This window comes from Cupressus sempervirens, chromosome 10, assembly GCF_028749045.1.
Source record: "Cupressus sempervirens isolate cs-2001-9-10 chromosome 10, ASM2874904v1, whole genome shotgun sequence".
NCBI lineage: Eukaryota > Viridiplantae > Streptophyta > Pinopsida > Cupressales > Cupressaceae > Cupressus > Cupressus sempervirens.
The window spans coordinates 61,458,901-61,473,251 of NC_143127.1; the positions used below are offsets into that span (position 1 = coordinate 61,458,901).

The 14,351-nt window shown below is 34.5% G+C and overlaps 1 protein-coding gene across 1 annotated transcript; it reads left to right on the forward strand.

Moving 5' to 3' along the window:
• Positions 1 to 6,567: 6,567 nt before the first annotated feature.
• PSAK (photosystem I subunit K) lies at positions 6,568 to 7,574 on the forward strand. The gene is made up of 3 exons (XM_089805388.1): positions 6,568 to 6,746; positions 6,961 to 7,035; positions 7,209 to 7,574. Exons 1-3 carry the CDS (start codon positions 6,645 to 6,647, stop codon positions 7,434 to 7,436), a joined length of 405 nt encoding a protein of 134 aa, XP_089661514.1. The 5' UTR covers positions 6,568 to 6,644; the 3' UTR covers positions 7,437 to 7,574.
• The last annotated feature ends 6,777 nt before the right edge of the window (positions 7,575 to 14,351 follow it).

A 14,351-nucleotide genomic window follows, 5' to 3' on the forward strand; every position in this document is an offset into this window, starting at 1 on the left:
TGCATTGTCTGTGTTCTCACCCTGGCAATCCGCAAAGTATTAATCTTTGCTCCTTATACCTTGAGTTTAGGCATTTAATATAACATTTTGTCATGACATCTTTCAAAAGAGCCTAGTTTCTGTGGTTGCTCATTAAAATCTCAGAGCGATGACTTGATAAGTGGCCAATACTCATGTGCTCGTGAGTTGATCTCATCAGATGACCAGAGAGATTGCACTTTGTCAAGCTTCATACCCACTGATTTTCAGATTTCAATCATGTACCAACCTGAATATCTTGTTCTATTTTCAAAACATTATTCTCCACATCTGCTTCTAGATCTCCCATGCGCTCATCAATTTTCTTGCTATCCACACCTAAAGAGTTGATCACTTTCTCTGCACATTCCTTGTTATATCTTTCTTTTCTTTCATCAAACATCTAAATGTGAAGGTCAGTCATATAATCCCACTAGACCCACAGATTTCTATTTTCTGTTGCAAATTTGAAGACACACAATTGCCTCACATTTTTAATTACCACGTCTTTGCCATCATAACCTTGGCCCATATCATGCTCTAGATCAGGGGTACAATACTTCCACAATTAATGCACTGATATTTACACTTGCTTTCTAAAAAAAAAGGATTATGGCTAGTATCAAGTTATGTAGTGAGAAGTAAACAAAGCATAACCCCCTTTCTCTAGCATTTGAGCCACTCCTTTCAAATTCTTTACAAAATCAACTTGGCTTTCATATTTTGGCCCACATTCCTCATCATTGTTTGTCCAAAACTCATACTCAATGCGGTCATCAAGGTGTGGAAGGGACTTCCTCTAGTTAAGATAATTCTCATTGCTCCATTATTTCTTGATGGCTTCACACACACATCCCTGCACATATAATTGTATTTCACATTCTAGTGATCGGGGCTAACTTCGTACTAACAACTAAACTGATATGCTCATGTCGATTATGTTCCTTAGAAAGCCTCTCATGATGTGGATTTGGATTGACACATTCTTTATGTGATTCTAACATTTTCCTTGGCGTCGATAGTTTTATTTCATAAACTTGATAATTAACCATATGCTATATCTACCTATTTATCAAGCTTGGGTTCTTCACATCTGCTCTGGTGTTGTATCTTGAGGCATTGGTAACATGGGGTTAGTCTATCAATTGTGTGAGTCACCCAAATCGTGAGCTCACCGCTGGGCCCGACTTATTGGTAACCCAAGAACCTTAGCATTATGTGCTAATGTATTCTATCAGACTGTTGTCGTAGCGAGATCATCTTGAATGGAAACCAAAAATACATAATTCTTCTTGATATTATGATGCTTTTATTTACCTTTTACTTTTTTAGATATTTTGTTGAATGGTTTGCGGGTTTTGATTCAAAACAAACTATCATTCTATGCATTTTACATTGCAAATTGCTAATTTGATGTCTTAGCGAATATAAAGCTATCTTTGAATTTTGTATACCTTTTGGTCTACATTTCCCAAAACACATCTTTCAACCATTGTGGAAATGTTGGAGAGAACATGGTTCAAGCTTAGTCTGAGTTTACCTTGTGAGGCCCATGTGTCGATGTGACAAATGGCATTCTTTAACTCATCACTGGTATTCTTCGCTGGCTTCATGTGATGCACTTAAAATGAAGCCTTTAGCAAAGTTTTGACTATGTCCTTCTCTTTGGTGAAGAATTAGAAAATAGTTTCTCCTCAGCAAAAAATGAACATGGGAGGGCATTTTCTGCCAAAGCAACTTCTTTGTGCTCGGGTCGTTCCATTTGGTATTTTAGGTGCTAGATTTAAGTGCAGATTTTGCATATTATGGATGGATGCAAACATTATCTTTAGATCTCCCAAGCTTGAGGATAATTCAGAATTCCTCAATAAGTGTCTTCAACATGTTTTCATTAGAATGCAGATTGTACTTATGATGTGGACTTTGAGGACTTTCTTTCAATTTTTTTATTAAAACCCGTGGCATCTCCCATATTCATGGAATCTTTAAAAAAATCTTCCTACCTTGCAATGCTCAGCCTCATGCATTATTTTTGTTCACCATTGGGTTCATATTGAAAACTTCAAATGTTCATCCCTTATTTGATATGCTTCTTTGATATTATTTGAACTTCGAAAAAGCTTGCAATTCTGAACTATGCATCTTACCTTCAAAACTAATGATCTCATTATCTGAACTGACAACCCGTGCTCATGAAGTTGCACTTGGAGGATGATCTTTGAAACTGTAAGTTGGACTCTGCACTTTAAATTTGATTCCAGGCCAAGTGTTATGTATATCTGAACTGTATATTAAGCTTTGAACATTTAAACTTGAGGATTAGGATTCAGGTTCAATGCTTTCACCAAACGTCGACTTCTTACAAGTCAAATCTTTCAACATCATAATCAGCAAAACAAACCAACAAAAGATTTACTTGACGGGACTGACTTGGAAGTTTAAAAATTGAGGGATTGGAAGTGCGCCTAAAAAACCCTAGCAAAGCTCATCACCATGACCATTAACTAGTCATTAGATCTTGTTTGCAAGTGAACAACTTTCTCTTCATTTCACCTCTTATTCTTTATTTCCATTTCTACCAACATATCTCTACTTTCTTTCCCTTTAACAATTGGCAGGAACTTTGACACATTGCTAACCAACTCAAAACTATACACATACACATGCACATGCACACACACACATAGAGAGATGTGTGTGTGTGTGTGTGTGCAGTTTTGACTTCGTTAGCAACAAAGAACTTATATTCTTAAAAGAAAGGTTGTAAGTTCAAACTCTACATGGGGCCTCTCATAAAGAGTACAAGTAATCTTATAGTCTCATATGAATGCCATCATAAGTAGACCTAAAAATAGATGGTATGGTGGAGTTTAAGAACTTTTTTTCATTTCTATCAATGAGTTTATTTCGTTATCTAATATAATAGTTAAGTTTTATGTCGATAACTTTTATTATTATCAAAAGTTAAAGATTTAAGGGTATTTATTCTGTCATAAATGCTTAGGTTGTGATCTTGACTTTGTCTTAGTTCATAGCTATGATGATTTAAACCTTTGTACATGGTGTAATCAATTAACATATTATCATCCTCACTATTTGTGTTATAGACAAATTAAACTACAACCTTTTGGTGGTATATGAAAATTTAAAACCAAAAACAAAGAAAGCATATAAAAATAATGATTGCTTTGACAAAAAAAAGTGCTCAATACTTATATAGGTACAAATGAAATAGAACAAATGCAAGGAGAGTAAAAGGTACAAAGACGATAATGGAAAGGAATATATGAACTCAATCTCTCATATTGAAGCGACAAATGAAGCAAATTTAGGTTGGAACTTATATAAGAAAAAGGTGAAAGATAATTAAGAATATAAGGATTAATGTAGTCCCATAATAACATTCATGTGATCAGATAGAGAGGGGGGGAGAGAGAGTGCAAATATTAGGAAGAAGAAGTCAATATGAAGACATCAAGTTGAAAGAAGCTACAGAGTTTAACTAGAAACTAGTGAGGGAGTAAACAACATGGAAAACACAATGAAAAACGCAAAGCATGAACTAAGTAAAATAAATCAAGCTGAAGATTGATTAAAAGAAGCAAAGGAAAATGAGTCAAGATCACTAGAAGGAAGTGGCTAGGCATAATTAAAATGATCTAACCATCAATAATAAACATGGAGATAAAAGAATTCAATTAAGAGACCAAATTGGGGAGGCCAATTTTTGGGCTCAATAGTAATGGATTGTCAAACTCATGGAGAAAAAAGTCAAAATGAAAATAAAAGGGTTGTAGACTCTTGGTTTAATGGCAATGTCCACATTGTAGGCATCTAGGTAATGTTGAGTTCAAATCTTCTATGATACCAAAAAAAAGTCAAAAAGAAAAAGGAAAAGAAACATAAGAATAGACACGAAAAGCCATGAATACCATTATTAAAGTGTTAAAAGGTAATGGCAAGGATGGGATCCTCCTCAAGCAAGCCACACTACTTGGACTTCACTTCCCAAGTGGGCTTGCACGCCTTATGTGTATCATGGGGTGAGGGGCCCTTTTTGGATAAGATAAGAAGTTCATTTGTTATACGTTGTGTTTCTTCATAAGATTATAGATACTCAAAAAATCAATGATTATTAACTTACTAAAAATCAAATGATATTATTGATTGGGAGTAAATTAACCTGTATCTTTCAAAATGACGATTCCAATTCTTTAAATGCATATGATATTATTTAAACTAATTAGTAAATTGATTTTATTATTATAATTGCATCTACTTTTTTCAATACTATTATTTGCTCCTAATAAAAACAATTTAGTTCACTTTTCAAAAAATTGGGCATCAACACTTTTTATCATGTCTATGAAACATGAGGCTAAATATAAGGAACATAATCCTTAACATAAATACATAGCAATAGTATCCTAATAGAAGTTTGAATCTTCACAAGAATAATCATAACTTTATAATTAATAATCATATTACTTTTTTATTTATATAAACATTTTCATTAATATAACATAATAATACACTATTCACACCCAAAAAAAAACATCAAAAAAATTTACTTAATATAAAAAAATTGATCCAAGGTTAGCTGCATAATACATGCACATAAATGTTTGCATGAGAATAAGAAATATATAAACCAATGTTAGGGCCCGTTTGGCTGCCAGAATTAGACAGGAATTGATATTTGTAATTCTGAAAAATTTCAAATCCATTTTTTTGAGTGTGCGAAATTGGAATCAGAATTGGAATAATTAGAACTTGGCATCCCCCTTTACCATCAAATCCATGATTTGGTCTTCCATCTAAATAGGTGAAATTGCTCCAATTCCTATTTGCCAAAAATAAGCATTACATATTAATTGAAATGAACAAATTTTGAGGTCCGCCTTGACCCATGCCTCTACTTGACCGCCTCTACTCAATTGTCTTGAAAGCCATGGAATGTGGGTGTTTCTTGATCAACATAAATTGCAAGTCAGAGATTCCAAAAGCAAATCATTCCAAATTGAAACCCACTCAGTCAGATTGGAGAGCTAATATCCATTAGGATAAACAACTAATTGTGGAGTTTAACAAGCCAGGAAGAAAAATCAAAACATACTGGGACAAACAAAATTAGATCACCTTTAACTTGCAATTTAAAACTTTAAAAAAAAAAAAAAAATTCATCTAAGAACTAAATTCATAGTGTAAAAAAAATACCTTAAGGGGATAACTCTAGTTCAAACTGCATCTATTTATGACTGCTTGCGATTATCATTCCATATTGTTGTTTTCATCAGATCTTTGTGCGTTGCTCAGGTATTTTTACATGTGTGCTTTTGCTAGCCTTGTTATTTTAACAAATTTATACATCTGCTATAATACACAATGATCTAAATCCACTTGTTCAAAGGTATTTTGTAGTATTGGTTTTTGTTGAAAGAATATTGTTCTTGATGCTTACATGGATGGCCATCGAACCTGATACTTCTGCTTGAAATGATATACATGTGGGCTCAAGTATGTTGTTACCGATTGAATTATCTTATCAATTCATTAGCTAGCTTGGGTTAAGGCCCATCATTTGTGAGTTTTTTTTTTCTCCATTTTTTTGTTGGAAGGCCCCATTAATCAATATGGTTTTCATTTTTTATTTGATCATTTGATGTTTTTCCCCCAAAAATGTGAAGCTTCTAAATGAGATGATTTCTTGTTTTGGATCTCCCCAAAAATAAAAGGTGCTCTTTATTTTCTTTTTCCCCTCCATTATTACTAGAGACAAGTTGTATGCAGACTTCCACTACAATTATCAATTCATGATTGTCATGTAATGGTTGCTAATTTCCAACTTTAATTTCCCATAGCCTTTCACATGTAATGGCTTTTAGTTGTTTTTTCTTTGGATTTTGCACAATGAAAAATGGGAAACCTACTACGACGAATAGAGGATTTCAAATTTTGTTTGATTTCAATGTAACACAATGAGCGGAAATGCAATGAACAAAAATTCCTCTACTTCATTAAAATCTTTTGTTTCCTTTCATTTTGACATTTATTACTCTGTGATTGTAATAATATATTAAAAGCACATTTCATCTATGCTTATTCTAGTTGATATTCCAATTCTAGAAATGTGCAACCAAATGGAGGAAATTCTGATTATGAATTCTTGGTGAACCAAACAGACCAAACCAAATTCGAAAAACCATAATCTAGATTTAAAAATTCAAGAACTCTAAATACCAAATTTGAAATTCCAATTCCCAAATTATATTCCAACAACCAAAACCTGAAGACTCCAAACCAATAAACTTACCTCTTAAATAGTATCCCTAGTATCCCCTAATGAAGGTTGATAACTGAAAATGGCCTAGTGGTACAAAGCTGTCCATAACAATTGGTTTTTGATACGCTCCACATATTCATTTTGTTTGCTCTAGAAAGTAAAACTTTGGGCAGAGAAAATCCACTATCCTATCCATAGAAATTGGTCCAATAGCAAGCTGCCAGGGGAGCAACAAATATCCATCTCTTCCCAATGACAGGCCATTACCTTCATCAATCATCTCTGATTTCCCCTCATTTTTGGGTGTCTACTAGTCAGAGCGCAGTGTGATCACTGTGTAAAGATGGCAGCGAAGGCAATGCTTTCAACCAATGTAGTCTCCATTTCATCTCCTCGTTTCCATGGCGTCACCACCGCAAGCAAACTCACAAGGCCACAAAGCTTGGTAATACAGAACAACCCATTTTATATTTCTTCCTCTTCTTCTTTTCTTTGCCCAAATGTTGATTGAAAGGTTAATGCAGAGTGATCCATTCCCACATTTTCTTCTTTTCATACCTTCATTCAAATGGCGATTTGCCGGGCAATGCAGAGAAACCCTTTTCTTCTATTTGTTCACACCCAAATGGTGATTGACATATCTGTTTTCTCTGAATCAGGCAGCTCTGCCGTCAAGGAAAGGCATGGAAGGCTTAAGTGTTCGCTGTGATTACATTGGATCTCCAACAAATTTGGTGATTTTTTGCCCTTTTCTTCCATTAACAGCCTCTTTTCTCGCTTTTCCTCTCACCTAGGGTTTGAATTCTCCACCATCACGACACCATTAAAATGGGTTAATTGAAATGTTAAGCCTTCGCCATGACACCATTGAAACGGGTTAATTGAAAATGGTGTTTTGATTCGGCAGATAATGGTGGCAAGCACAACAATGATGTTGTTTGCTGGAAGGTTTGGGCTGGCTCCGTCTGCAAACAGAATGGTGTCGAAAGGGTTCAAACTGCAGGACAGAGATTCAGGGCTGCAGACGGGAGATCCAGCAGGATTCACTGGCACAGACACCCTCGCCTGTGGTGCTCTCGGACACATCATTGGTGTTGGTGTTGTTCTTGGTTTCAAATACCTAGGTGTCATATAAAGCGCCATTTTCTCTGGATGTATGGTCTCTGTAAAGTAAAAGCTTCAGCTTTCAGTACTTTTGGTATGTGTAATTGTAATCTTTAAGAAGTTGGAGGTCCTCTAGTGCATTTGGATTATAATATGGTTAATTGCTGCATTCTCAGTTTTTGTTGTGTTGAATCTGCCCATTGTTTTTGGCTATTTCTTGAATGCTAGTAATAGAGGAATTGAATAATTCGATTCCTAATATGCTATTGATGATTCTAATAGAGGAATTTAATAATTTTATTCCTAATATGCTATTGATAATTCTAAGAATTTAAAGCAATGGAGCTAAAATTCTACCCAATGATATGGCATTGATAATTTTAAGAATTTCAAGCAATACAACTAAAGCATTCATAAGTCTACCCCTAATGTGCTATTGATAATGAATTTCAAACAATAGAGCTAAAGCTATACTCCTAATATATCATTGATAATTCTAAGAATTTCAAGTAATGGAGCAAAAGTGGTTTCTATCTCTTTGATCATGGCAGCGGCCTCAAAACCAGGTTTTTGACTTGTTGAATGTACTTTTATTGTGTGGTTTCGTATGCATGAATTATGTGGTTAATTAAATGAATGGAAATAATTTAAATAATATAAAATTATACCAATGGGTTTGGTTTTAATGCTCGTAAAGTTCATAGATGGAGACCCATGTTTTGATTTCCAAAGTGATTTCTAATGTTGGGTTCCCAAGTGTTGTCTCTTTGACTCTTAGTGTGGCCGCTAACTTGATATGAGTTGACTCGATGATTTCTAAATCGAATAAGTGGTTGAAATATAGGAATTCATTTAGTGGAAACAAGCGGTGATGGTTAAATGATGGTGTTGCTTTTAATCAATGCATAATGGATGCATGAAATCAATTTGTAAGGAAAAATGTGCAAAAGATATTTTCACCTTCATTTGCACGATATATGAATATGTTAAGATGGCACCTAGAAACCCTATTGAAAAGTTTGTTGAAAATGATGAATGGGTTCTCCTAGTTCAAACTTTGGTGGACCAAATTGATAGTGATGAGGAAGATCAAAAGTAGGAATCATAATTGTGTAGATGGCCTATAGGATGATGATGTATATTTAATAATATTAATCATCTTCAATTTGAAAGCAAATGCTCTACTAAGTCAACAATTCTACAATTTGATTTGTAAGTGCTAAACCAATGTCTTTAAATGTGTGTTAGTTTCACTCATAACAACTTGTGAAGTGAGCAAGAAATATTGAATTTGAATTTAATGTCTTGGGATTTGTAGAGCATTCTTGCTCTTCTCACACTTGCTTTAGATCAACCCCAAGTCACACATAAATTATATATAGAGAGAATATAGTGATATCAAGGTGGGGAGCACTAAAATCAATACCAGTTGAGGTGAAATAAAGATGGACATGGATTAGGCCATGAACAAAAGTTAGCACAAGAATACATGACATCTAGTGAGATGTTAGTGCACCTAGACATTCCCATCAAAGTTGAGACAAAACTAAATAACATATATCATGGCTATCCTTATTTCATGATTACATTTTGTCCCACTTTGATGTGCATTTGAAATTTAAAATGAGCATGCATTTTGATGCAAGAGCATCTTGGGTTGTTTTACTATCCTGCTTGTTGTTGTTGTTTTGTCAAGTTCCAGTTTTAGTTGAGTTGCAACTTCAACTGATTTTGAGTTTAGTATTGCTTGAGTTGCAGTTTCAACTGAGTTTGACTCTAGCTCCAGTGTGTGCCGAGCACTAGTATTTGTCAAGTGCTATATTGGCCGAGCCTGTTCGGTGGTCATGTGCCTAATGCTCGGTCGTGTCTATGTCTTTCTTTGGCCGAGTTTCTCTGTGCATTGATTCTTTTGTGAGCCAACTTGTCCATTTATTTTAAGTTGTAATTTTGTGCATTTAATGTAAGGATCATGCATTGGGATGTTTGTATATCGTTATGTGGTTGGCCTTCTCTAATGTGAAAATCTAGAATCTTTTGTAAGCCATTTTGGCAAGTATAAATAAAGGTGTCTAGGCTTAGGTTAGGTAGTATTTTGGAGGGGGCAATTAAGATGGAGTAGCATATAGAGTTAGATTGACAACGAGGTCACAGATCTCAACTTGTAATTTGTAAATCATTTTGTTGGCCACAACTCAAAAGGTCTTACAGTCAGCCACGTTTATGGATCATTTGATGAATCTACAAGATATTGTCATTCCTGTCTCTCCTTGGTGTTCTTCTATGTATTTTGCTTCCATTGTGTTTACTCAACAAGGTGGTTTGATAGTTAGGTGTGCCTTTGACCCTAATTACTCGACCTACCTTGTGTTAGGTGGTATTAGAGCGAGGTTTGTCCTTGTGGAGATTGGATGATGTAGATAATTGATCTTGGTTGTGGGGTGATAGATTTGACTCTGACCTATAACTTGCAGAGGGCTATGATCTTGTAGGAGCCTGTTTAAGATAATTCGAGGTAGAGGAAATGCTAATAATGCTATTATGGACATGTTGAAATAAATTTTAGCCAAATTAGATGATGTGGACACTGTAGACACCTAAATTTGATCACATAAATTCGTAATAAATTTTAGTCATCTTCTAGAGCATATTTTAATTAAATATTAAATATTAAATTATTTTTGCGCTATCCCGTCATTAATTAATTTAATTAATTAATTATAGCCCAATCAATAAATTAACAAACAACCGATAGTCTAATTTATTAATAAAATCTCCCTTCCTCTATTAAATTAAATAAATGCAAAATCTATTTAATTTAATCTCCAAAAACTCCTCTCTATTTAATTATTTTAATTAAATCCCTCCACCCACAAACTAACCTTTCAACCCAACCATTACCCAAACTCAACTCATGCACAAATATTCATATTAATTAAATAATTTATTTATTTAATTAAATCCCATGCACCAAATATTCCTCTTTTAATTAAATAATTTATTTATTTAATTAAATCTCATTCACCAATAATTCCCCTTTTAATTAAATAATTCATTTATTTAATTAAGCTCACCACCAACATTTTCTCTAACAAATTAATCCACCTCCCACATCCTCCAGCTAATTGATCTATCGCACCCATCTTAACTAAAACGCATCACCTCCTCTTCCATGTTTAAAATCCCTCTCTAGATCACTTGCATAAATTAAGACATGATTTATTCCCTCTAACTCAAGCTCAAGTTCACTCTCATGCCACATCTCCCTTATCTACCTCTAAACACAGAAGTCTATCTCCTCCACCTATAACAGTCAACTAAAGCCTATCTCACATCTCACTCAGTTAACTATCTATTAGGAATTCTCATCTCCTCCTCACCCAATTGCCTATAAATTGAACCCTTTGCTCCTCACAAGTCATACACCTTCTAAGTAGAATTATTATATTGTTTTGAGAGCTAATTACTTTCAAAGTGCTATTTGATGATACTCAGATTTCCATGCATCTATCAAATTCATCCATTATTGAAACTTGAGCACCGGATTTGAGCACACATCCACAGTCATGACCACATCTACATATCAAGGAGGCTACACGAAGATGCAGGTTTGCATGTTTTATTATTTAGTTTCCTTTTGGTTTATCATACATGTTTGTTAATTGATTTAGCTTGTTAGATGTTTGGCTTTGGGTTTATATCTTTTGCGTCATGATTCTAACACATATAGAGACAACCCAAAGGAGTGTTAAAATATATAGTCCACCAACATAATTGAGAGGGGGAGGGGAGGGGGAGGGGCGGGGTGAATCAATTATCCAACTATTATCACAACTATTAACCTTAATAAAACTTAACCATGTGAGCAATATAATTAGAAAACATAATAAGATACCCATGCACAATAATATCATATATGTTAACTAGGGAAACCCTTGATCAGAGGGAAAACCCTAGTGGAGATGGTACCTACAATATGATGTACTAATATAAATATTCATTGTTAGATGGACCCTGTTAGGAGACTTTGAATCCTTGTTAGGAGATTCCAACCATGTTAGGAGTTGTAGAAGGCAGATGGACCCACTGTCCAAATGATCTTTGTATTATTCCTTGTAGAATAAAAGAAATTAATAGTATTGCTCCTTCCTCTTTCTCTATCCTGTCAACTAGACTTCTGCTCCTTCTAATTTTGCAACCAAATCACAAATATCACATCCAATAATCCCTTGGATTTCTTACTCGCATTCACCAAACACTCAACTCTTTTTTGCACTTCGCATACAACATACACTTGATACATGTTCAACACTTCTTACAAATAAGGAAAACATCTTTCCTTTATACCATATCTTCAAAATAATTCCTTGAGTCGACCTTGAGGCTTTCCCAATTAATTATAATAAAATAATAAAATAATTTGTAATTACAATAGCAATGTTGGCTCACAATCTATACAACTTCTCACACATGCGATACTAGGGCTTGTGCACTCACTGCCATTACCATTAGATTGTCTTCTGTTACTGGCTGACTGCATAACTACATACTATATCTCTATTAAAAGATATAATACAATCACCAGAAACTGGTTCTCAGGTACTCTATCTTTGTGCTGCTCTCTGTAAATTAGGAACAAATTACGTATGTCTTCGAATTACTTATCGCCCACTGAACCTCGACATCAAGACACAATATAGAACATGCTCATGACCCCAAATCACCAGAAAATCAAAATTATGTCCATACAATTATGATATCTATCTGCTACTTTGTCAATCTCCATAGACTTACTGCTATGTTGACATCAATGACAAATATAGTTATGAATCCAGCATGTAAATACTCTCCAATGTTTAGGATACTCCCCCAAAGGAATACCATCAACATTCATGCTAACAAGGAGAGGGGTACATCTTGATGATGTTAGTGATGATGAAGGAGCACCTAGAGCACCAAACCCTAGTATTGAACGTGGGGTAGAATTTGATGAGGAAAGATTATTGTGAGTCTTGTCTAGGGCACATTCAAAGCTTGATCTTGAAGTGGCAAGATATGATGGAAGATTGGACATTGATGCTTTGTTGGATTGGATCTATGAGATGGAGAAATACTTTGACTTTGAAGGAACTCTTGATAATAGGAAGGTGAAGATAGTTGTTACTAAATTGAAAGGTCACCCTCACTTTGATGGGAGCATTTGCAAATTGATAAACAAAGGAAGGGCAAAGAAAAGATCCAAACTAACTAAAGATCTTGAATAAACTGAAGAAGAAGTTCCTCCATGCTGATTATCAAATGAATTTGTTGAGGAAGATATAGAATCTAAGGCAAAAACACATGAGTGTGAAGGAATATACCAAGGAATTCTACAGATTGGGCATTAGATTTGGACATGTGGGTAATGAGGTTGAGAAAATTGCAAGGTGCTTGAATGGTTTAATATCTGCAATTCAAAATGAGATAAGCTTTGCAAAGTTGGATAGCATGGAAGAAGCATGTCAGTATGCCTTGAAAGATGAGGAGATCTTGGCAAAGAAGCATGAGTAAAGATTAAGAGGTACAGGTGGCATATTCCATAGAGGTAGAGGTATATCTTATAGTGAAAATACCAAATCTGACAATACAATATCAGATAGGGGAAAAATTGAGTGGAAAAGTGAGGATAAAGGCAAGACTGAGTGGAGAGGTGGTATTCTTATCGATAAAGAGATAGTTCTTACAAAGGTCATTATGGAAGTGGAGGATTTAGAGGTACCTATTTTAAATATGGTGCAGAAGGACATAGAGCCTTTGAATGTAACATTCTAAAAATAAAAATGAAGGTAGTAGTTGCAATATTGTGGTTCAAGGAGAATTAGAGGGTTCACTGAGTGGACCTGAGGCTGAAGACAATTTGATGGTAAGAAGAATTCTATGTAATGAGAAAATTGATGAACCTATCACAAGGAGAATTCTTTTCAAGACCAGATGTAAAATGAAAGGAAACCATTACAAGGTGATCATTGATAGTGGAAGTTCATCGAATTTGGCATCATAAGAGCTAGTTACAAAGTTGTAGTTGGAAAGGTAGAGACATCATAAACCCTATCATGTTTCATGGATCAAGGATGAACATAAGTTGTTGGTAAGTGAGCAATATGTTGTGAAATTCAAGACTGGAAACTACTTTGATGAAGTTTTGTGTGATATTATGCCTATAGATTGTTGTCATATTTTTTTGGGTAGACCTTGGCAATATGATAGACATGTTGTGCATGATGGTAGATTGAATCAATATACTCTTTGGGTGAGAAGAAAGAAAACATTGTTGCCTTTGATTTAATTTTTAGAAGAGGTGAATTGTACTTTTGTTCAAGTTTGTATTGGTAATGGGAAAAAAATTTGAAATAAACATGAAGAAGAATAAAGTTTTCTTTATTGTGATTCCTAGAAAGATGAGTTGTGATAGTATCGACTGAGTAACCGACTATAGTATTGGCTGAGTAACAAAAAAAGATGACAGTGTTAACTGAATGCTAATAGAGGTTGAAAATTTTCTTAATAAGTACAAAGAGATTGTTACGAAAGATGTATTTGATGGTTTATCGCCAATAAGAAGCATAAGTCATTGTATGGATCTGATTCCTGGAGCTAGTTTGCCGAATAAAACACCATATAGATTGATGCCTACCAAGAATGAAGAACTCAACACGCAAGTGTAGGAGTTGTTATAGAAAGGGTTAATCAGAGAAAGTTTGAGCCCATGTGTTGTAACTGTTGTATTGGCACTTAAAGAATGGAGAATGGAGAATATGTACTAATTCTAGAGCTATTAACTAGATAAAAGTGAGATATAGGTTTTATATGTCGAGGATGGATGACATAATGGATTTCTCGAGTGGAGAAAACTACTTTACCAAGATTGATTTGAAGAGTGGCTATCATTGTATCAAAATCAGAGAAGGTG

What these genes read in the sequence shown, in the direction of transcription:
- PSAK (XM_089805388.1), top strand. Translation starts at nt 6,645, where the DNA reads ATGGCAGCGAAGGCAATGCTTTCAACCAATGTAGTCTCCATTTCATCT. An exon ending in TCACAAGGCCACAAAGCTTG is followed by an intron (nt 6,747 to 6,960) that starts GTAATACAGAAC and finishes TCTCTGAATCAG; the next exon opens with GCAGCTCTGCCGTCAAGGAA. An exon ending in TTGGATCTCCAACAAATTTG is followed by an intron (nt 7,036 to 7,208) that starts GTGATTTTTTGC and finishes TTGATTCGGCAG; the next exon opens with ATAATGGTGGCAAGCACAAC.